Source organism: Cyanistes caeruleus, chromosome 1 (genome assembly GCF_971803275.1).
Source record: "Cyanistes caeruleus chromosome 1, bCyaCae1.hap1.1, whole genome shotgun sequence".
NCBI lineage: Eukaryota > Metazoa > Chordata > Aves > Passeriformes > Paridae > Cyanistes > Cyanistes caeruleus.
Window position 1 is genome coordinate 42,408,965 of NC_141701.1, and position 22,422 is coordinate 42,431,386.

Below are 22,422 nucleotides of genomic sequence, written 5' to 3' on the forward strand. Positions count from 1 at the left end.
AAATAATGGAAAACTGTAGTTTTATTTTCTATTCTGTTAGCAACTATCAATGTGTATTTACACATGGAAAACACAAAATTTGCATGTGGGATGTGTGGGTCCCCCTTTTCTTCTAATATAAGGTAAGCTCAAAGCTGACAAGGTAATGCTAAAGAGTTAATTCAACATCTCAGAAGAGCATTTAGAAATTTTTCCTTCAAGATACTATTGAACATATTCTCATTTTACTCTTCCCAAAGTAAAAATGCTTATGTGATATTTGTCCTTCAGACTGAACTCTGCAGCTAGCAGCATTTTTAAAGTGTTACAAATCTTGAACTTGGAAGTGACCTATTAGCATTCTGATCAAAAACTTGCAATGTTTCAAGCATGAAGCAACTAAAAATACCATGCAAGCTGCAATTTCATGAAATATTTGGGGCCACAAACCCGAGCCCAAAGTTTGTACTAAAAGTAAAAAAAAAAAAGAATACTTTTCATTAAACAGCAGTTAACTCTCAAACACCAGCAAGCTCTGGCAGCTATGCTCACCCTTGAAAATTTGGGATGGGGGAAGCAAGAAAAGCCAAATTGAGAAAGGAAAGGGATAGTGACAGCAGCATTGAAGTATTCAGGCAGTTCTGGGCATCCAGCTGCAGCATTTTTAGGAATTGTGAGACAGGCAGCTTTACTGCCTAAATGCATAAGTGCAAATTTTGGCACCCACTGTATCAATTTTGTGCTTGCCTTACTGGCAACTATTTTAATCGGAAGTTCTTAGTCTAGAGAAGAATGCAGCATGCACTCGTATTACTTCAGTAGCAACAAGTGGTCATCAGGGTCTATGGTAACTAAAACACTGCATCGTTTTGTATCTCAAACTCCCAATCACCAAAGAGGTACCGTGCACAGAGTAAACTAAATTGCTGCCTGGATGATCTGCATTCCCCAGCTCACAACAACAGTAATTTCATTTTGGTCAGAAAAACGGGCAAGACATTGCAGCAGATGTGGCTTGAATAAAAACAGTAATAATAATAATGATGATAATAATAATAATAATAAAAAAAGAATCTGTCTTTTGAAATCTCAATCTCACATGTGTCTAAGGTCTTTCTTCAGGGTACAAAATACAGCAGAACTGCAGTGGAGCAAGACCTTGCTTTCTATTTGCCAAAAGTCTGATCAGTGTATCTATATTGATGTTTTAATGATTTAGACTACAACTCACACAGTATTTTCCTTTCAGTGCTAGGTCAGTAACTGCACAAATCTATCAATGTATTATAACTCTTCTCAAATATGGAGAGCCAAAGTTATAGCAAGTGTTTAGATATCAGAGCAAAGGTAGGTATCACATTGTGTTCTATAGTTATCAATTCATTAAAAGTAAGCTACACACTAATTATATTACTAGAATAAAGCAAAAAAATTAGTCAAAAAAAATCAGAATAAGAACAAACACAGCTGTGTCATATATATGGTGCAAGATTATTTAGCCTAGGCATAAAGGGGAATATATTTTCAGGATTCAGACAAGCATTTGAATATTCTTAGAGAAAAGATTCCTTCTCAGTTTTACACTCATGTCAAAATAATGTGAAAATACAATCACAAGTGCATCAATTAAACCCTTGATATTGAAAATGCTGACTTAAGAGTTTTCCACAGCTACTACAAATCAGATCATTAATGTAACTTCAACACATACCAAGACTTCAGGACAAAAATCCTTTTGACATGTTTATTGACACCTGCTACAGCCAAATTTACACTTGGAAACCTAAGACATGTTAAATGCATTTTCCCTCCAAAATGCCAAAAGCCAACTGATTCTGTTATGGACCAATCACTCAGAAGGGAGGAAGAACTGAGTTTCCAGATCAAAAGCTGGCCAATTGTGTAAATTTTCAAGAGTATCATAAAATAAGAAATTTAATTTTTTTCATTTTACTATTAATAAAAGTCCTTCAAAATTGCATCACAACAGCCAAGTAGAAGTAGTATTGTTCCTGGAATGCACTTATTAAAGGAACAGAAAGCCTACCTTATGTTAAATAGCAAAACTGTACAATTACATTTAGACTACCTAACGAGACAACCACTTCTTAAGGAGAAAGCACTTAAGGAATTGAAAATTGAATTTAACAAGTCACCCACACTCTCCAAAACCACAGTGAAAAAAAACACGTATATGCACGCACCTCACTACATCCTACACAAAAGCATTTACATTTGTTTGTTTATATTTAAATAAGCCTGTCATTTACCATTTAGGAAATGTCATATACCTTTCTCCTCAGTTTTAGGATTCTCTTTTTGTACCTCTACGCACCTAATGTTAATTTGTTAGCTTATTCTGCCTAAGAAGTAGTCTGGCTATAAATGGGTTCCTTAATTCACTCTACGTTTTGCAGAATAGAAACTTCAGTTATCTTCACTAACTTCTTCTATGTAAGGCTGTAATAATAGAAGATAAATTTACTAAACAGGAAAGGAAACATGACCATATGTCGAAAGCAGATGCATGCACCTACATACCCACTCTTCCTTGCCCTAGAACTGAACTCTACATTACTTCACAGCCCACTCCACGCAGATACATCCTCTAGAAATTTATTCCAAATATATAAAAAATATTTGCAGGACTTTCATGACACCTATCTTTACATCTGAAGGATTACAGAAACATATTGCACAAAAATAGGGAGCAAAAGTAGCAATGCTTTCTTACACTCAAAATCTCAAAACTTAAGGTCAGTATCACAATTGGTTCTGTGGTTTCAAGTAATATATACTGACAAACTAGAATTTGGACAACATTAAAGCAGTAAGTTATTCATATACTGAACAGCAAGTATAGTAGTCCAGGAAAAAATAGGCAGAGATCAGAAAAGCTTCTCTATTTCATTTGACAACCATTTAAAAAGCACAGTGTAGGGAGAGGATCCAGAAAGCATATAAATCAGGTTTGCTCTGATAGCAACACCACTGGATTTATGCTCATGGGTTTTCTAGCTCTTATACTACTGCCACATATCATGGCCAAGACTCTGAAGACTGGGTGCACAAATGTGGCCTGTGGACACAAGCCTGGCACAAAGAAGCACAGAGGATTTTTTTTATACTTTACAGTCTAAAAGCCAGCTAGATATTTCTTATACTTTACAGGCAACATATAAAACCACACTGGTGGAAGCAGAGGAAATAATTTTCTGTAGATGGCAACCACCACCATAAGACTTTGCTTGTGACTGATGAAATAAAATTAAACCAGAAGATTTTCAGGGAGAGAATATAACCCAGAATTTATTTAAAAAAAAAAAAAAAAGCAAAAAAACAAAAAAAAAGCTTCTGGGAGAAATCTGGGGAATTCCCTGTTTCAGACACAGAAGAGGAAACAATAGCTGTAATAGAAAGCCAAGGATCTACTTTAAAAAGCAGATGATGTTTATGAAGTACTGCCTGAACTGGTGAACCTTCACAATAAAATGTCATCATCTAGTGGTGTGGTGTAAATGCAGGACTGAGTCAGAAAGCCTGACGTTTAAGACACTCAATCTAGCATCTCCTGGGGTTTGGGGACATGTTCTTTAAGATAAATTTTCCACAAGTGAGTCTCAACTGTATCTGGTAACTTTGTTCTGAAATATATTTTGCACAGGTGCTAGACACTGACACCCATATAAAAACACTGAGCACTGTTAGCATCCAGGGCTGAGGGAAGCAGAACTGCAAAGCATTTATATTTAAAATTAGTGTAAGGACACCTTCAAATTAAAGGCCCTTTGAAAGTCCTCACTTAATTGATTAACTCTTCAAAACAGCAGACTGGTAATCACTTGGATAACTTCAGGGAGATGACAATTAAAAGAAAACATTAAAAATGTTCTATGCATGCAAATACATACGATTATCTTCAGTTATAAAAGCTAATACTCAGGCTCCAAGAGCAGTTTTGACAGCATTTAGACATCAAAGTCCAAGAGGTCAGTCCTTTTGGACATGACCAGATGCACTGCACCTCTGCAGACTTGTGGTTTATGTCACATAAAAGCCTGTGTGTACAAAGTTAGTACTTCTGCACCTAAGCCTGTTTAGGGACTTGATTCAGTACGTGTCAGCTTATGCTTTGCAGGGATTTCTACACACAGCATGCTGTACATGCATTGTTTGCATTGAAAAGTACATCCACAACAGCAAACACAGCTCTTCGCTAACACTCCAGGCATTTCAGCCTAAGCAACGGAGAAGTCCGAACTCTAACAAGACAATCTCTGTATTAAGAGAATTTAAATCCCTTCCTCTCAGTAAAGCTCTCAACCCACCAAGCAAAGCAACAAGGAGATAATTTCTACCCCTCCCTCGAAGGCTGTGCCACTGCAGAAAAAACCCCCACAAGATTCAAAGGATCTTGAAGAGCTTCAGTCCCTGCTCCACATCAAACAGGCATTAGATGAAGTACAGGAACACCAGGGAGCTTAAGTGTTCCTTGGTCAGAAAGACAGTAGCTGGGAATCCTGGTATTTAGTACTTAAGCTCATCTGTTTACTGTATATAGAACACAGGCATCTAAATCTAAGTTTAATGGCTATTTTGCAGGCCAGCACTTAGATTCCTGTAGCTCTGGCATGATGATGGGCTACACTGCAGAAATCAGCCCATTTCTGCATCTGCCTCCCAATACGCTGCAGCATTTTTTGGAAATCCACTCAACTCCCAGGTCTCCTCAAAGCCAATGCTGATCACAGCAAAAATGTGACAATTCAGTCCTCTTGAGCTGCCTAACCAGGTTTCAATTACCACAGCCTGGAATTTTACAATGACACTGCACGATCAAGCACAATTTAATCGTATTTTCATTTGTTTGTTAGATGAGCTCCTATCCACTTCTGTACTTCCTCAATTCAGACAGTGCAGAAATTCAAGCTGTGAAGACAGCACCGGATTTTGCAATGCCTTCAGGACTTCAAAAAAATACTTCAAGTACATCAAAGTGGTCAGATAAGTTAGTACTCAATAGGAAGTTGTTTCTCGAAAGGAAATTGCAAATTTCAGTCAAAGAGGAAGATGGAAAGTTAGAATTAACTAACTGTTCCAAAAACTTCGGAAAGCAGGAAGGGTTTGTGAAGGTTGCATAAAGAAATTGCATGCAACCACATAAACAAGCTCAATTTAGGACTATATAAGTATCTTAAGAATATGTCTCCAAGCAAAAAAAAACCAAAAAAAACAAAAGAGCAAAAAACACTCAGAACTTTCTAGCATTCAAGTACCTTGTTTTCACTGAAGATCGGGGATTATTTCATATTCATCCAGCAACAAAGCAACTGGTATTCTTATTTGGCCAGTTAATCCTTTCAGCTTAACCAACGCTTATACCCAGTGTCCACATTGTGGGCATCTGGCCACAAGCACAGACAGGGCAATGGGCTGGATGGGTTTTTGATCTGTCCTATGTAGCCATTCTTACATCTTTCCTATGCAGTTTGCAATGCTCCTCTGCAGCTAGGGAGAGAGGCATCCTTGCAGGATCATTTAGTAAAAGAGATAATATTGGCACTGAACAAAGACTATGTTCTTTACCTGCTCAGCAAAAGACACTTTGCCCTTTTTGCCCTAAAACACCCACTTCAAACTGTAACTCTACATATATACAGTACTGCCAAAATCTTTCCATTTACCTTGTTACTGTACCTGAATGTAACTGGGAGTGTGCCCAGTTCACAGACAGTTTTGCTGTAATACCGTGATAGTATGGGCTTGGCACAATTACATCACACACATTATCTTGGCAGCCAGGCAGCAGCAGCTCCACCAACTGAGCTCAAGGCCAAGCCATCAACAGTTGTGCTGAATGAGTTGTCTGCACATTTTTACAAAGGCTCTCTCATTTCCTATGTCTGCTTTAATTTGTTGCCCTTATCTTAGTGTTGTACCAACATCCCTATGCAATATTCGTGTATACCCAGTAAGCTGTGAGAAAACCCGCAGTAACAGGCAACAAGCTCTAGCCTTGTCATGATCCCTTTTGCAAACATGATGCTCAGAATTTTTCACTCATGGTGAAGTAAAATAGACTGCATAATTAAGACTAAGCACTCTGCCAGGTGCATGTTTGTGTCTTGGAGCCACAGGTCTGCTCACTTCTGAACTCTGGGCCTTTCCATGTGAGATCACAGCTCAACCCTAAACTCTTTTTAACCTTCTTCATTAGAATTCTTAGCCATTTTCAAGTCTTCTCCCAACAATATTTAACATTTTAGCCTGAAACTAGCTTATATTAGCTTCAAAAATGCCAACAAAAATAAACCATGTATGCCACCTTGTACAATCCATACACCTGGCTGCATCTGACAGAACAGTGTTTCTGGTGGTATCCCTTCATTATGTGGCATCTGCCCCTCCCTTTCCTCCTCTATTCTTCCTCTTTACATTAAAAAACCCAAAAAAACGACAAAAAACAAACAAACAAAACATCAGGCAAAACATGAAACATCAGGCAAAACATGAAACACAACTGAAGCAAATATTGGAAGCAACTGTATTGCAACTAGAGCAAAAGATTTCTTTTAAAAATGGCTGCTAGTATAATTAAGATCTGAAATAAATAGCACTTATTGGGCTTTATTAAAGTTGCAGAATTAACACCAGAGGTGAAATGCATGAACTAAAAAATTGATATGTTAGTGGTGGCAGTACATTTTCTTATATTAAGGATGACTCCCAATATACCAGATATTAGAGACCAGCATTTAGCTTGAACACTCAGCAGCCCTGCTGTGTCTTTGAAGAGCTGTGAGGACAAGGACACCTTGCTCATTGTTCAAAGAGAGGCTTTCTGGAGGCTATGCCTCTGAACTGTGCATTGAACCACTTGCTTCCCAAACCCATCAGTAACTTCAGCAGCCCAGAGAGACTAAAAACTGCTCCCCACATCATCAGAGCCACATTCACTTTCAAATGCAATACAACAGTAGAAGAAATCCACTGAACGCTGGCAAAATGATTAGAGGCAGTAAGAAGAGACACACAATTGTGTCGTTGCAGATTCAGAATCAGAAAAAGGAATCTTCAGTAACATGCTTCTCTTTCCTGTCCTCACAACCACCCCCAGAAGTAAATCACATAGCCATGTACACTCCTGCACAGTGGCTTTAATATGCTGAGTGATTAAAGGTGACGATGATGACTATGTGCCATACTATGCATCTTTAGAGGGTTTTCAGTTCAACACTGAGGGGCCAAATGGGGCTACTGTGTATCTAAAATAGTTTAGTCTGATTAAAGGTATAATTATATAGTTAGTCATAATAGCTGCCATACTTTAGAAGAAACCCACCTCTCCTTCAGGGGAAGGGAAGGAAATTATGCTACTTTATTCATTCAAACACACTCTCAGTTAAATTCAAATACAGCATGTGGACTAGATAAATACAGTGACACACAGCCACAAACACTTAGTAATCCAAGATAGAACAAGGAGATGAATCTCAACCTATAATCTTTGCAAAGGGAAACTAAATCTTATGATTAAGAGTTCTGTCATATCTGTGCAGGTATCAGTGGAGGCTGCGTGTTTTCTTCTCAGCTGTCATAAGAAATTCATGCTGGTTTTAGGGCCTAAATATGAGCAAAGACATTGTAAACACAGGGTCTGACACAGAGCTTAAGAGATTTATGTGTTTACACAGTTAGCACGCAGCTTGTATGGATATCCACATAGCAGATTTGCTCTATTATTGTTACTCTCAGCAAATCATCATTGCAGGTTTGCAGGAACAAGATTTTTGTCTAGAATGGGTTTCCTTGGCTTAGGTCACCTTTCTCAGAGAAGAAGGTGATCTCAAAGAGCCTCTGCTATTCTAGTATAAGACAGGGTGGGGGAAGGTAATTTCTGTATACAGTTATACCTTTTGAACTAATGCTCCTGGTTACACAGGAGAGAGGATGAAAAAGGAATGCACAATAGACAAGCTTTGGGTTTTCACCTTTTTTTTTTTTTAATGACACTCCAAGTTCACATTTAACACCACTGAAGCCATTTAGAGAACCTTGCCCAGTGACTACTGCCTCTAGATCCTCCATGAGATTCAATTTCCCAAGGGGACAGACACAACCCAGACCTAACTCACTTGGACACGAAGGAGGGACAGCACGGTCTACAAAACATTCTAATCCACAGCAGTCCCAGTCCCTAAATCAAATGACAGAACCAGGCTGGATAAAACACACCAATTTCCCATTTCAAGGGAAAAATACAGGGGAAGGGTGAGAGATACAGTAAAAGAAATTTGTCATGCTTGCCAATCAAGTTTCCAGCGATCCACATGGACACTTGTACACTCTCTGAAAAAAATTCCTCTGGAATAAGATACTTAGAGGATTTGGTATGTGCTGAACAAATCTATTGAGTTTCACTGGTTAACTTTCCTCCTCTCCCTCACTTTTATTTATTCAGCACTAGTGTTAGAATTTTGAAATATTCTATATTTCAACAACTGAATATACATTCCCCACACAAATCAGTTGATGAAAGAGAAGGCTGACCAGGACACAGCTGAGGCATCACATTCCACATAATTTGTTAAATAACACAGATAAATCATCTTTATATGTGCACAGTTTTTAATCAGCATCCTTTGCCCAACATAGCTCAGCGGTCAAGTTCCAGGAACAATTTTGAGTTCTGTAGTCTCATTTTTTTCCAAGCATTCTCTCAAATGATCCTGTAGTTACATCACTGCATCTCCCTTGAGCTAGATTTCCCTTTTACATGCTATCTGCTATTCTTCAAGTTTTTACACACTTGATAAGGGAGCAGAAAAGATAATTGAAAATATACAAGAAAACATTATCTTGCATCAATGGAACTATACAAGAAAAAAGCCAACAGACTAAGACACACTTAAAGCAATAAAATTACAAAACATCGCATACAATAGTTTTATGGGAAAGAAGGATGAGAAAATATTCTTTTCCAGATTTCACACCATTTTCTTCCCCCACACACACCCAAACTGGGTGAGGTAGGAAGCAAGAGAGTTTCTTGTTTCTTTTAATTTTGCCCTGAAATGTACTTTAAGTAATTGCAAGTGAGTGACACCTAGTGATGAACACAAATCTGATCATTCTCCACTCTCCCACACAGAGAAGATAAGCCAGCAAGCACCAACAGGTAACTCAGGAGTGGGTGTTGAATCATGGGAACCTGACACTACTATGTTTCTCTCCCTTAAAAGCCAACTATCAAGTGAGCCAAGACCTGGAAACTTGGTGCACAGCTCAAAAGAATAAAACTAAAATGGCTAATCTGTCCAAAAGAGAGATGGTGAAAACAGATCTAAATCATGACCTGCAAATTCACTTCTCTACTCTCTTTAAAACCAATCATCTCTCTCTGGAAACACCAAGTTTTCCCAGAGATCTCATTCTTAATTAAAAATATATATCCCAGAAGCAAACAGGAAGAATGGGTTTCTCATTAAACACTAAAATATCAACAGCTGTCCTAGAGACCAGTTAGTGATGTCTCTAGTGTTACAAATGCTGTCCTGCTGTAAGGATGTTAGAAGCTTGTCAAAGACTCTTATTTTGCCAGTAGTTCCAAAATTATTGCTCACAGAGCAGTTACTGGAAGTGAAGGGGAGGGGATCTAGTGTGATTTCTGGTAGGGTTACAGGAAGGAAAAGTATGCTGCTATGCAAAGTAGCAACAACACAGTCCCCTGAAAGGGAAGCTGGAATAAAGAGACTGAGAAATCTGGTCTGATTTTTTAACACCATGACATGAGATAATCCTGTACATGGAAAGCTCACCCCGACCAAGAGATTTCTTTGCTTAATGCATTTTTAAGAGCAGTCCAAAGTTCGAGAGCTAAGAGAGCAAAATACAAAATCCTGTAGGAAAGGGAAGTGATTAATCTAGCACAGCCATTGCCACTTTTACACACTTTTTTGTGCTGTTCCATCTATTTCTGTCATGAACAGGATTGTCACTGGAAACTCAGGAGTAGCTCCTGCTTTAAAGACATGAAGTCTTTACATCATGATTAAAAGCCATCCAAGGACAGGAGTGAAAAAAAAAAAAAGTAGTAATAAAAATCAGTGAGCAGAGGAACACATGCTCCAACTTGCAGACCTTGTTCTGCTCAGTAAACCCATGGCCATCTCCTTTTCTCTTCTCACAGAATCACGCACGGTCAGGCTATTTTATTTTTTTAAAATTTTTTTTTTTTTTTTTTTTTTTTTTGGTTAATCCATCTGCAAACATTACGGAAAATCCAAAAGCCTGTAAAATTTAAAGCCCTGAAATCCCAAGCTCTCCAGAAAACTAACGCAAGAGAGCCATCTACCATGCGAAGGCAGGACTGTCGGGGCTGGGGCAGCAAGGGCCGCCGCTGAAACTTATTTGAATGAACTTGACCCAGGTTGGCGGGCGGCCAGCGCCCGACGTCACCCCGTGACTTAACAGAACACAGTGTTCTTGGCACCCGCACAAGTATGTGTTGAAATCCATGCTGGAGAGGGAGAGGGAAAAAAAAAAAAAAAAAAAAGTCAGTGCATGTTTCAAATTAATAAAGGAAAATGATAATGAAAAGGTAATAAAACGCGAAGGCAGCATTAGAAGTTTTTAAATTTATCTGCTACATTTTCCCCCGATTCATTAGTTTATTACTGGTGCTCTCTTATGTACCAGAGGCTCAGCATACGGGTAGTTCTCCCCAGGACGAGCCCTTCCCTGTCCAAATCCCGTCCCACGCGCTCTCCCTCTCACCTCTATCTGTGCCCTACCTGGAAAATTCCAGTGCAGCACTCAGCCAGGCAGTGAGGGCAGACAGCACCTGCGTTGCCAGGGCTGCCCCTGACTCACCCCCCTCACCCAGAGGCAGCACAGCATGCACCCCAAGCCTACAGGGGATGATCGGTGACACAGTTATGCCACTCACCCATGGACTGTGCTAACACCTTGTCATGAGATGACAAGCACACAAGTAGAAGGAGGACAGGCAAAATAAACTTAAAGAATCATGGACTCTGTGTGCTTCCTCCACACACCATATTGCTATTACTTCCCTTTTCTGCATTTCCTCCCTCCCAGACTACCCCTCCTTCTCTCCAAAGCCAGGCCTCAAGTCCTTTTTCTTCTTCTTGCCGGTCACCTCTCATCTCACTGACGCTCTATTCTCCTCTTCAGTGACTGATCAAGACATTTGACACCTGTTGGTGTGGGATCAAAATCAGCTCGCATACACCTGCTGAGGAGAGTCTCCACAGTCACCTCTTAAGGCCCTGTACCTGCCACCAGCAAACACACCAGCATCCTGATGGAACAAGCCTCCAGTAATGCTTTACAGCCAGGCCATCGCCCATGACAACAGGAACACAGATGCAATTTCATCCTCCTTACCTTCTGCACACACACCCTCAGCCTAGCATCCAGTCCATACCATTAGAGAAGCACATAAGGAGATGGCAAGACAAAATTTCTCCCTACCTTTACAGCCCCTGCTGCTTCCACCATTTCAGTGCAAACCTGAAAAGCTGCATCAGTTAATATCTTATCCAGTGTTCCACTACCCTTCATCCATCAGCTGAGAGACGACAACATTTTTGTCTGGTTATAGATTCTCTAAAAGGACATGCATCTAGCAGACGATCCACATCTCTGGCCAGTCCTTCCAACATCCTGAGCCCATGTTGTATGTGAAAATTACACTGATTATTTTCCACCTTGACTATTACACACTTAAAACTATAGAAATAAACCATCTGCTAACCAAAGAGACAGTAAAAGTTGCATAGGAAGCAATTACGCACTTTCTGGAGTCCCTGGTCAGTATCACAGGAAACTGTTTCAAAATGCCTTTTCTTCCATCCAGAACTCTGATTATGCCTTTCAAATTAAAATGGTATTAGCTTCAATACTCTAACAGTAGGAAAAGAATTCTGCTTTAATTCCCCAAGGGTGAAAAAAATTCACAAAGACCCCAAGTGTTTATGTTTTGTGTATATAATTTTCTGACGCTCAAAATGACATTTTCTGAGTAGCTTCATCCTAAAATAAAAAAAAAACAGTCTAGAGAGATAAAAAAAATATGATTCTTACACCATTTTCTTTTGCCTTGTTGTGGGATATATCAAGAGCATATTCACATGTGAAAAAGACCACAAATGCTAGTCAGGACAAAGCAGTGAATGGAACTACTTAAAAAATGAGTAACTTAAAAGCTCCCTATAAACAATCTACAATCTTTTGACACAACCATGTATAAGTGAAAATTTTCATAGAGCAAAAGAAAAATCAGTGGACTCAGCTTCTAATGGTGTCTCTTTATGGTCAGACTCCAGATCCAAGAAGGCACAAGTAACAGAGAAAGTGAATTCAGAGTTTGGCAAGTTACAGGAATAAACAGCATTCAAGAAATACAAAGATTGCTGATGACAAAAATGACAGGGAATTCAAATGACACGCAATTCCAGTGACATGCCTTGACTCAATAGTTATCTTTAAGAATCCCTATGGAAGGAGCAGTTCATATTTATTTAAAAAAGATGTGCTGGCATTCACACTGTATATTTCTAATGTCAAAGAAGCTGCCTGCCCATTCCCCTCCAAACACAGAAACATTACTCCTGCAGCAGGGATGGGGAGCAGATTTTCACAGACAAGGGAAGCTCTTTGGTAGTCTCATGTTTACAAAGGAGTTGACTGGGTTGTCAAGGAGGAAAAAGCCCTGCAGCAATCCTCATACTACATTGCTTTGAATACACACAATTAAATTTGTCACAAAATTACAGCTGAGTCTTCCGTGAAACTTTGAAAGCCTGCCCCAGTACCCTCGCCTCTCTCCTAATTGGGTTTGGCAATGAGCATCAAGATACTGTTAAGTCTGAAAGTTTGCTCGAGAACCAGATCCACAGGTTAGAGAAGTTTTCTCGAGCCACTCCCAGCTGGCTAGTGGGCAAACCACAGAGAGACTGCCAGAGCCTCCAAGGAGGGCAAAGTTGAGGGCAGGATGTGACACACTTACCGCAATCACGCAGGCGACTTGTCTTCCTAACACCCAGTGTTGTTCGCAGCTTCTAAGTAAATGAACAGGACTGTTCGCTCAAAAAAGAGTGAGATTAATTTTTTATTGTGTTATTAAAGTGTGTATTCAAAAAAATTGTTTCTTTTTACACCCTTCAAATCTGTGAATGGGATATGAAAAAAAATAAAATTAGTTGGGATCTCTAACAACTAAAAGATAAAGCAACAAGTCCTCGTGTTTTGTAGCTGACCACAAAAGCCAGCAAGTCCATCCATGGCCCCTCTCTCTCCCCTAAACCACCTCATCTCCCTTGAACATAAAATTGTGTTGTATTTTCATTTGCAGTTCAGGGAATCTCAAGTGATTGCATGCAATCAGCTGCACCAGAACCAAAATCAGAGTAACACATTCCCTGACTTTAGTATATACTGTTTGAATTAAAACTTTCCACTGAAGCATGTTATGTTTCCATTTAACATACAAAGTAAAACCCCACCTATCCACAAGTTTAATAGTAAAATCCCATTTTCAAAGCACAGCTGAATCCTAAACCATCTCTAACCATGTTAAACTATGTACATGTGAAAGCAACCACAACAGCACACAACTTCAGCTAGTTACATACCCTCCAGGTAAGGAAAAAATGCAGGCAAGAGGGATACTTTTATTTTCTTAAATACAACACTGTCATTTTAAATGAAGGACAATTTTATCAGATTGGTCATCCTCCTTAAAAACAAGGGTAAGCAAGACTCAGATACTGAAAAAGCACAGAAATATCATGTAGTTCCGTTATTGTGCCAAGCTACTAATTTGAGAATTGGGTCATTTGCTAATAAAGTGAAGAGCACTTATTGTCTGTAATGTTGCAGAACCTGACAATCTAACACGTTTGCCTACTTTCTCCTCACCCCTTTTTAAACATAGTTAAAATACCCATTTGGAGGGTCAGAGAAAAGAATCTAGGACATATCCATAACAAGAGTGAGTTGTTAAGTGCAGAAGCAACACAAAAACATGACTTCAGAGCAGCAGGAAGTGTGGCAGCACATGACAGATACAATCAAATTCACAGGTGAGTAAACCCAGGATAATGCCACAATTAGGCTGGTGTTGCATTTCAGCTTCTGCAACATTTAAACTTGAAGCATTTTATTTCTATTGCTTTTTCACAACATCCGATCTGTCAGTCCTCACAATGCTTTGGTCTGGAAATTACTTATTACCAGATGAAATGCACTGAAAATGAGTGAAAGGAAAAAATGTCAAGCTACCTACAGGGCAACACAACAGGATTTATGTGATCTGTGGTTACAATAAATATAGACAGAGGCAAACAAATTGCACCTGACTGTGCATACAAAACTCAAGACCTTTCTATTTATTAAATAGAAGTTATTACTGTTTGCAGGAAAGGAGGTGATGCTCCTTGCCAGCTACATATGGCAACATATTTCTAGATGCTTGTTTTTATTTTTACCAATTACAGCTTTGGGTTGATGTGTGTATGTGTGTTTTCTTTTTCAAAAGCTAGTGCAGGTTGAGGTATTTTTCTAAAAACAAACACACACACCTGTAGTAATGACCACATTTTAACCACAGAAACAATGTGATACAACCCATCAGGCTTCTGGATTCTACAGAGTTTCACAATGTTAAAACAGATTTGTACTCACATCTTACTTAAATAAAATGCCAAATTGGTGTCTTCAGTCTTAATTTCATTCTTATGTATTGTTATTTCTTTATGTCCATAATTATCACCTTCTTCACTTTAATCTTATGTTTCTGATTCGTTATGGAATAGTTTGCCTTAGTTTGTCCTCTGTATGGAGTTTCAGAGTTTTTAGCAAGTATTGATTTTCCACAGTACAGTTTCCTTTCTTTCCAACACTAAGTAGCTAAGCTCATAAAACCAAACAAAAGAATTCCTTTGCAACTTTTTCCAGCATTGTTTGTTTAGATTTCTATGCATGCAATTAATCTGGTTTCACGTAGCAGAAATTAAAACACTATTCTTGCTAGAAACTGCAGAGACTGGGAGTAATGCTTGCCAGAAAGACTGGGACTAACACCTGCCAGAGAGACTGAGGCACCAGGTACAAAGTTTCAGTTTCACTAAACAGAAATAACCAATCAGATTTGCTGCTCATTTTAGATGCAAGCAGAAAAGCAGGGCTTCCTTTTGCTTTAATCCCATCCACACTGGCATAATGCCACATAAGATAACATGTTAACAAGGCTCTGGAAGCTGAGGACTTAAACATGCAATAAAGCAGCAATTTAAAAATTGTGGAGATGAAGAAAACCAAGTGAGAACAGCAAGAACAAGTCAGGCCAGAGACATTTTGAACTCAGTACCCTATCTGGGACAGTGGCCCATGTGAGGTGCAAAAAGCAAAGAAGCACAAAGCAAGTGAATGCTTCTTTTCTGATACACTCCTAAGGAGTGAGGTTTCCTGAGGGAGAATCATTTGACTTCTCAATAAAAAAAAATAATTTTATTTTAGTTAATAAAGTTAACTAAATTATTAACAAAGTTAATAATTATAATTGTAATTCGACTTTTTTCCAGAAAAAAAAGTCCAATCACTTTTAAACTGAACTCTCCAGAATTCTGGTAATACTGTAGAATTTCTTATATTCTAATTAATGTTTTTAATGTCAGCAAAGAAAGCCACTGGAAGGCACCACAGGTAGGTCACCAGCCATAGATTTCTGATTAAGTCATTGTGGTTTAATATTGCTACAACATCTAAAGAAATCTCAGAAAAGATAATGAGTATTATGCTGAGAACTGTACCAAAATGTACGGGAAGTGACAATGGATTTGTGGCAGATAACGAGCCTAAGCAATGAAGTGCATTTTTAAAGAGTCACAGTGCTGATCAAAAAAAATACATTGCAATATATTTTTCTTGCAGTTTAACCTTACAATATTACCAACAGTTGGGAATCTCCTTCAGAACATTTCATTCATTCATTCCAGTTCATTCCAGATCAGGAAAACAAGCATCTTTCTTCTTTTCATAAAGAGAGACAGTGCTGCTAATAAGCAGATGGAGAATTTTTACAATTACTGGCTGCAAGTCTTATAAAAATTAAATCCATTTGCTGTTCTTCCATTTAAAATTCATGGTAACAAAGCAACAGAAATTAGCATTCAGTGGTCTCTTAAATCATCCCTCCCTGCTCAAAATGTGAAAATAAACCACCACACATATCACCAGCAGTCTTACTTTTTGGCTCTATGATGACGACAAGGATCATGACTGTGTCAAAGGCAAACGATTATTGTCTACATTATTACTTCTGACTGTTCAGAGCATCTGGAGCATGCAAGGCAAAGAGAAAACTTCCACCACCACTTTCCAAAACCCTTATAAATTAATTGATGGCAATTAACAGCTGACTAGTATTTGAAACTCACATGCAGAGGATGTAAAAAGTTTTGCTTCTTCACAACCAAATTTTTGAAGTCACAAGCAACTTCTGCATTAAAAGTATGAGCAGAAATGCTCAAAGTAGCTGCAAAGTTATACACACAACAAATAATCACGCTGGGTACTTTATAATATCATAGTGCAACTCCTCCCCCTCAAATCTTACTGCCATTCTTGCCTTCAAAAAGTGACTTGTACCACACAAGTGTGGCAGAGAAGTTGCCTTCCAATCCTATATAAAATCATGTCCTAGTTTTCCTTTCCATTATATTTCCACTATTTACTTTCCATTATTTCCCAAATTATGATTTCTTCCACTAACCTCCCAAAAAAATGAACTATGATAACTTAAAAATTTGTACTCGGCATCCACAAGGATGATCCACTAAGGAGATAAGTGAAATATTTTTCACTTACAGTTGTTCAAGTGATGAATCAGCTCAACATATTCATTATCAACATGAGTGATATTTTCAGGTTTTCTTTTTTTTTTTAATACTGAAGAACCAAAACCAGAGATTTTACCACAGATTTTTCCTCTGAGTTATTAGATCTGAGAATCCATCAATATGTATGGGTATAATTTAGCTAAAATTGTAAAGCCATGCAAAAAAGAAATAAAAAAAGAATTCCCTGCCCTGTTCTGATGCCCACTTAACTACCTTTTTCCTCCACAACTGCTGTGGTGAGTGGAAGGTTTTTAACAATGAAATGCTTTTTCAGATGAGAAAAGCATCATAGAATCTTTAAATTGTAAATAATATAAGCCACAGGTCAATAATAATGTAAGGAGCAAACCTAGCTCTACTGTTTGAGTAGGAAAACTAGACTCAAGTGCATATAAAGGTTACAAAGTAGAGGGGAATAATCACCCTCCTGGCATTTGTTTCAGAATTGTTTCATGCAAAAATATTGGTTTTGTTGTTGTTCAAACTGACAGTCTTATCTATTGTCTGGCTCATTGCTTTTTAGCCATGAGAACAGCAATTATGTCCTATTTTATTTCCTCATCCTAAATTTGTACCCTTCAAAAAGTCTACTTAACCTGGTATTTTTTAATCCACCATTCCACCCATAAACTATTCAAGAGAAAATATATCACTTTCTCCTCCTCTTCCAACTACTACAGACTCAGGCTGATGACAGTTCCTTAGTCCAAAAAGATGCTTTGGCCCTTCCTTTTTAAATCAGTAAGCAAACACCATACAAAAACACTTATATCCTTCCAACACACCACAAATATCCCATATTATAAGGATAAATCTGTTGAGCTCCATAAAGGAGGAATAAGTAAGTCAAAGCTTCTGTAAAGTGTCCTGGTATACAGCTATATAATCTGGTTTTACAAGCAGCTATGCAAAACTGTTACATTACTGTCCATAATATTTTTTTTTCTCTGTACAAATCTGCAAAGAACTTGCCAAAAGGCAACATGATGCTTTATCTGTAACTGTCACAAATAAAAGGTCTTTTTTCACATTCTGCCTTTAAACAGATAATGCATTATTAGATTGGGGTATTTATTTATTCCTTTTATACAAGTAGTTATACTGTTTTCCCATTCTAAAAGATACTGAAATTCTTCATATCCTAGACAAATCACATTATTATTGGAACATACCAGATTCACAACTTGGCAACACAAATTATTTTTTTCACTTTCATGGTGCCTCAATGTACTTCAAATGTTTATGTGTAAAAACCCCAACATTATGCTTTTCCAGTTAGTCATAAAAATTGAAGATTTAAATTTAAAAAACCCCAAAAAAACGAAAAACAAATCATAAATAAATAAGCCCAGACTTACCTTCGCACTTCTCCCTCACCTAATCAAGAAAATCAAATAAACTTAAGTCTCTGAAGCTCACTCCAGGGAAGCTAAACACTTCTCTAGATAAGTCTGGTTAGAGCCATCACCCTCTACAAAATCGATGCTGTCTCAAAAGCTCCTTTCCTTGCCTAACGTTTGTACAGAAAGCTTTATTAAAAACATGAGGTAAGCATAAACTAGACTACGTGAAAGAACACCCTGCAGAAGCCACACAGAGCAGCAGGTGGTAGAGAACCACAGCTACAAAGGGCATCCACTGCACTGACCAAGTGGAGCCTCATTTGCAACATTGTCTTTCGGTATGTGACTTCTCAATTGCTCTGCAAAGGAAGCACCGAGGGTGGTGATGGTAAAAAGGACAAAATTCATACGTGCTGAAAAGCCCACAGCACAAAAACATGGGAATAGCTGTAGGGGAGTTTACCAAGGGTCATTCTACCCCCTTACTTTTGTCTCCAGCTATGTATGATTAATGTCAGATGTTTAGGGAAGAGTTTAAAACAGGACAAGCATGCCACAGTGTTGCCATAGAAGAGTCTTCCTTATTCCAGTTTGTGGCTACAACTAGAGGCAAGATCTTTGTATTTAATTCTGAACAGATTTGTCTTGTCTTCCTTGAGTTTGTCCAGTTAGCCTTGAACCCATGTAATCTTTCAGCATCTGTGTCATTCTGTGACAAGGAGTTCAGCAGCTCATATAGTGGGATGAATCAACTCTATTTTACTGTTGAATCAACCTACTAGTTTCACTTGATGCACCTAGCATGAGACAGTAGCCAGTCGTTCGGTTTACTTCTTATCTATTTATGAGGCATGGGTTTCTTTCATACCCTCTCCACAGCAATCTCTTTATGAGATTGCTCTATTCTCTTGAACATTTTGCTCCTACCAACTTGCTCTGAAGCTTTTCCAGTTCCACTGCACCTTTTTTCTTGTGAATGGGAAGACCAAAGCAACTATCCACAAGTACAGTGTGTATGCGAGCTTAAGGGATTCTTAAAGTTTTGGTGATTTTAGCAGCCTTTCAGAGTATTTAAAACCCAGAACAAACCTCAACCCTTCTCACAGACTACTATTTAGGTCAGAATGAAGCTTCTCTCCACAAGCAGACAGTTCTAGTCTGGTTTTCTCACTTAGCTTTAATGTTCCCTTTCCCATGCACAGGAAGGTGTCAAGGTACCTGCAAAACAGCAACAAGTTTGCCGCAATCGGAGTTTCTAAAGAGTTGCAACCAGATGAGAGTAGTTGGTGACACAGGACTGAAATGATGTATTAGCCAAGACAGAACCACTGAACTGACACCAAACAATGGCCAGGTGAAGGTGAATGGGGACAAGAGAATGAAAGAGTGACTGTGCTGAGGAGACAGAGTGGGAGGAGAACGACTGGGATTGAGTCAAAAAGAATGCCACTGTGCTGGGACTGAGCAGTGAATCAACAGCCATGTGCAACAACTGCTCCATGTGTCCAGGAAGTTGGAATAACAAAGCTCGGCTGAAGCTGTGAGTAGTGGGAAATATATCATATGAAGTAACAATTTCACAGCATATTTCCAGAGAGATTGAGGACAAAGATAAAACCAGCAGGTAGTCAAGTCTGTTGCCCTCATCTGAAGGCAAATAATGTTATCCTAAAGGGGATAAAAAAAGATGGAGAAGCTGGCCTATACACAAAAATGTGCTAACAGATTCCTACAGAGCAGGCAAAACTCTCTTTAACATACTTTAATATATTACAGCTATGGAGTTAGAGACTATCTCCATAGAAAGGGTTAATCAGACACCAGGGTTGTTAGTCTGGAACATGAGTGTCCTGATAACAAAAGAACTGTAAATCTGAATTGTCATCTACAGATGATTCAGACGTTTGTACAGAAACTGCTTATCACAAACATGACACAGACCCTGACAAACTGGATTTGAGAGGCATTACATTTTCACACCATCCCAGGCCCTTCTTATTGTTCCCAAGAAAGTCAGCCCCTTGCCCAACAACATTTCATACACTCAAATTTCTCAAGTTCTATTATACGTATTCTCAGTTTTATTCCATTTGGTCTGCCCTCCTTTATTCATCTCTTATCTATCCAACACACTTCCACACTGAAATGGGAACCAGGAACAAAAGTCACGCTCCCCATACCTTACCATCAAACTGCATTCTTTACAAGCTAAAGATACAGTGTCATGACTTAAAGAAACAAAACAAAACCCCAAATCAACCACAAAACAAAACCCCACATAACTGCCTTCTTCCATATTTAGATATGGACAGAGCTTCATCCATTAAAGAGCTATACAGCAGTGTCATCCATTAAAGAGAAACACACTGGAAAAACCTCAGGGGCTTTTTAATAACCCTGAGGTTACTTTAGAATTCTTTCTAAACTTTGGTCTTCCTGTGCTTTCTAAGATATTCTAAATTTACTTCTAGATCTTCACAATGCAGTAGATTCTACAAAGAGCTGCTGCATACTAACCCTTACTACGAAAGGAACTTTTCTGTTTTGGTGAAAATTGACAAGGAATTCATTAGAAGAGGAAGCCTAAAAACAAGCATAATGGGATGATTTTGGTACACTTCAGGCTTTATTTCTTCTACCAGGAATTAGATGACTTTGGACATTTAGGTATCTTATTTTCACTTGAAAGACATTTTATAGGCCGTATTACACATACAATTTTTTGAAGACAGACATACTAGAAAGGCATACCTTTCTAATACTGCTGCCACAAACCTCAACACCAGTAAGATTCATTAGTGAAAAGATGGAAGCTGCAACTGCACTAGGAACCTTGAAATGATATGCAATGCTTTTTTTTTTTTCCCCACAACTGGTTGCAACAAACATTCTTGGTAATAAAAGAGAATTTTACTTTCCCCAATAAATTAGGTCCCTCTTCTGACACCATGAACCAACAAAATGGGTAACAGAACCAGTCACAAAAGGATCATAAAACCATTTTTAAAGCACCGTGACAGCCCACAAGAAAGACCAAACCAAAGGCTTTTAGAGAATTCAAGCCATTAGAAAATCTACTCTGTTCAGGTCTCCTTCCAGAACTACAGTATTTAGAAAGCACACTTATAAGAATGAGAAATTATTAAGACTGGTCCTACACATACCACTAAAGTTCTCTTCCATCAATTCTTAAAAAAAAAAAAAAAAATTCCAACAAATTTGAATCAATGTCTCCTCCAACTTATCCTGAAGACTCCTGAGAGAGTTTGGAAGACAAAGTCAGACAAATCAAAACTCAGCAGCTTTCTCACTGCGCTCACGACTCTTTGCAGAGCACAAAACTATTAGCAAATCCATAGCAAATCTATGAGAGCAAACGACAGAAGGCCTCATCAGAGGTGAATAAGCCAGCAAGACAAAAGCATTTAACTTCCTATTAATGTTGTTAATTCCTCTGGCTATATCCTCTCTCTCCTTCCAAAGGAGAGCACTGCACTCCCAGCAGTGCACGCTCCACTCGTGCCTGTAGCCTCTTTCTGCATGCAGCACCAGGCAAGCTTCCAACAGGAGACAAACAAGACCCTCTTTCTTTGCTTCATCTCTTTAGATGGAGATCAGGGCACTGACAGCGCAAACATGTATGGATTTGCTTCTTCCCGTTACTCCTGAAGATCCTCCGTGGTGCTGGCAAGAGCCATGCCCCAGAGAGGTGCCAGACCTGAGGAAATGCAGATGCCTTGTGTGGCATGCAGCTGCAGGAAAGCTAACACAGGCCTCTTGAACCTTGTTTAAAACACCAGGCAAACTTAGGGAGGATGTGGGAAGACCACATAGAGAGGGGCATTCGATACATGGATGCCAAGATAGCAATGCTGTCAGCTGTGCTTAAAGCTGTTGTTCTCCAGAGCCATGTAAGAAAGAATATGTAGCTCAGCTGAAGCCTTAAGTTAAACAAAGCAGAGGGGTTGGATTAGCATTCACAAGCAGCCTGGTACTTCAAACAACATAAAAATACACTCTGGGAATAACAGCTGAAGGCAGCAAGGTCTAAAGTCTGTTTATGTCACTGTCATAGGTGCTGTGATCCATCAGATTTCATACATTAAGAATGTGCTACACAGAAGCACATACAGTAGAAGTATATATAAAATATATTATATATATATATAATAGAA

The 22,422-nt window shown here is 38.6% G+C and overlaps 1 protein-coding gene across 3 annotated transcripts in view; it reads right to left on the bottom strand.

Moving 5' to 3' along the window:
• Positions 1–22,422, bottom strand: part of SPIDR (scaffold protein involved in DNA repair) — a 194,405-nt gene that overhangs the window by 153,051 nt on the left and 18,932 nt on the right. The window contains exon 1 of one of the 3 annotated variants that reach the window (XM_086888544.1): positions 11,476–11,517. The exons of the other annotated variants lie outside the window; for them this stretch is intronic. Coding sequence (XP_086744670.1) covers positions 11,476–11,502 — 27 coding nt within the window. The 5' untranslated portion in view covers positions 11,503–11,517. Of the gene's footprint in view, positions 1–11,475; positions 11,518–22,422 lie in introns of those variants that run through there. 3 annotated transcript variants of the gene reach the window in all.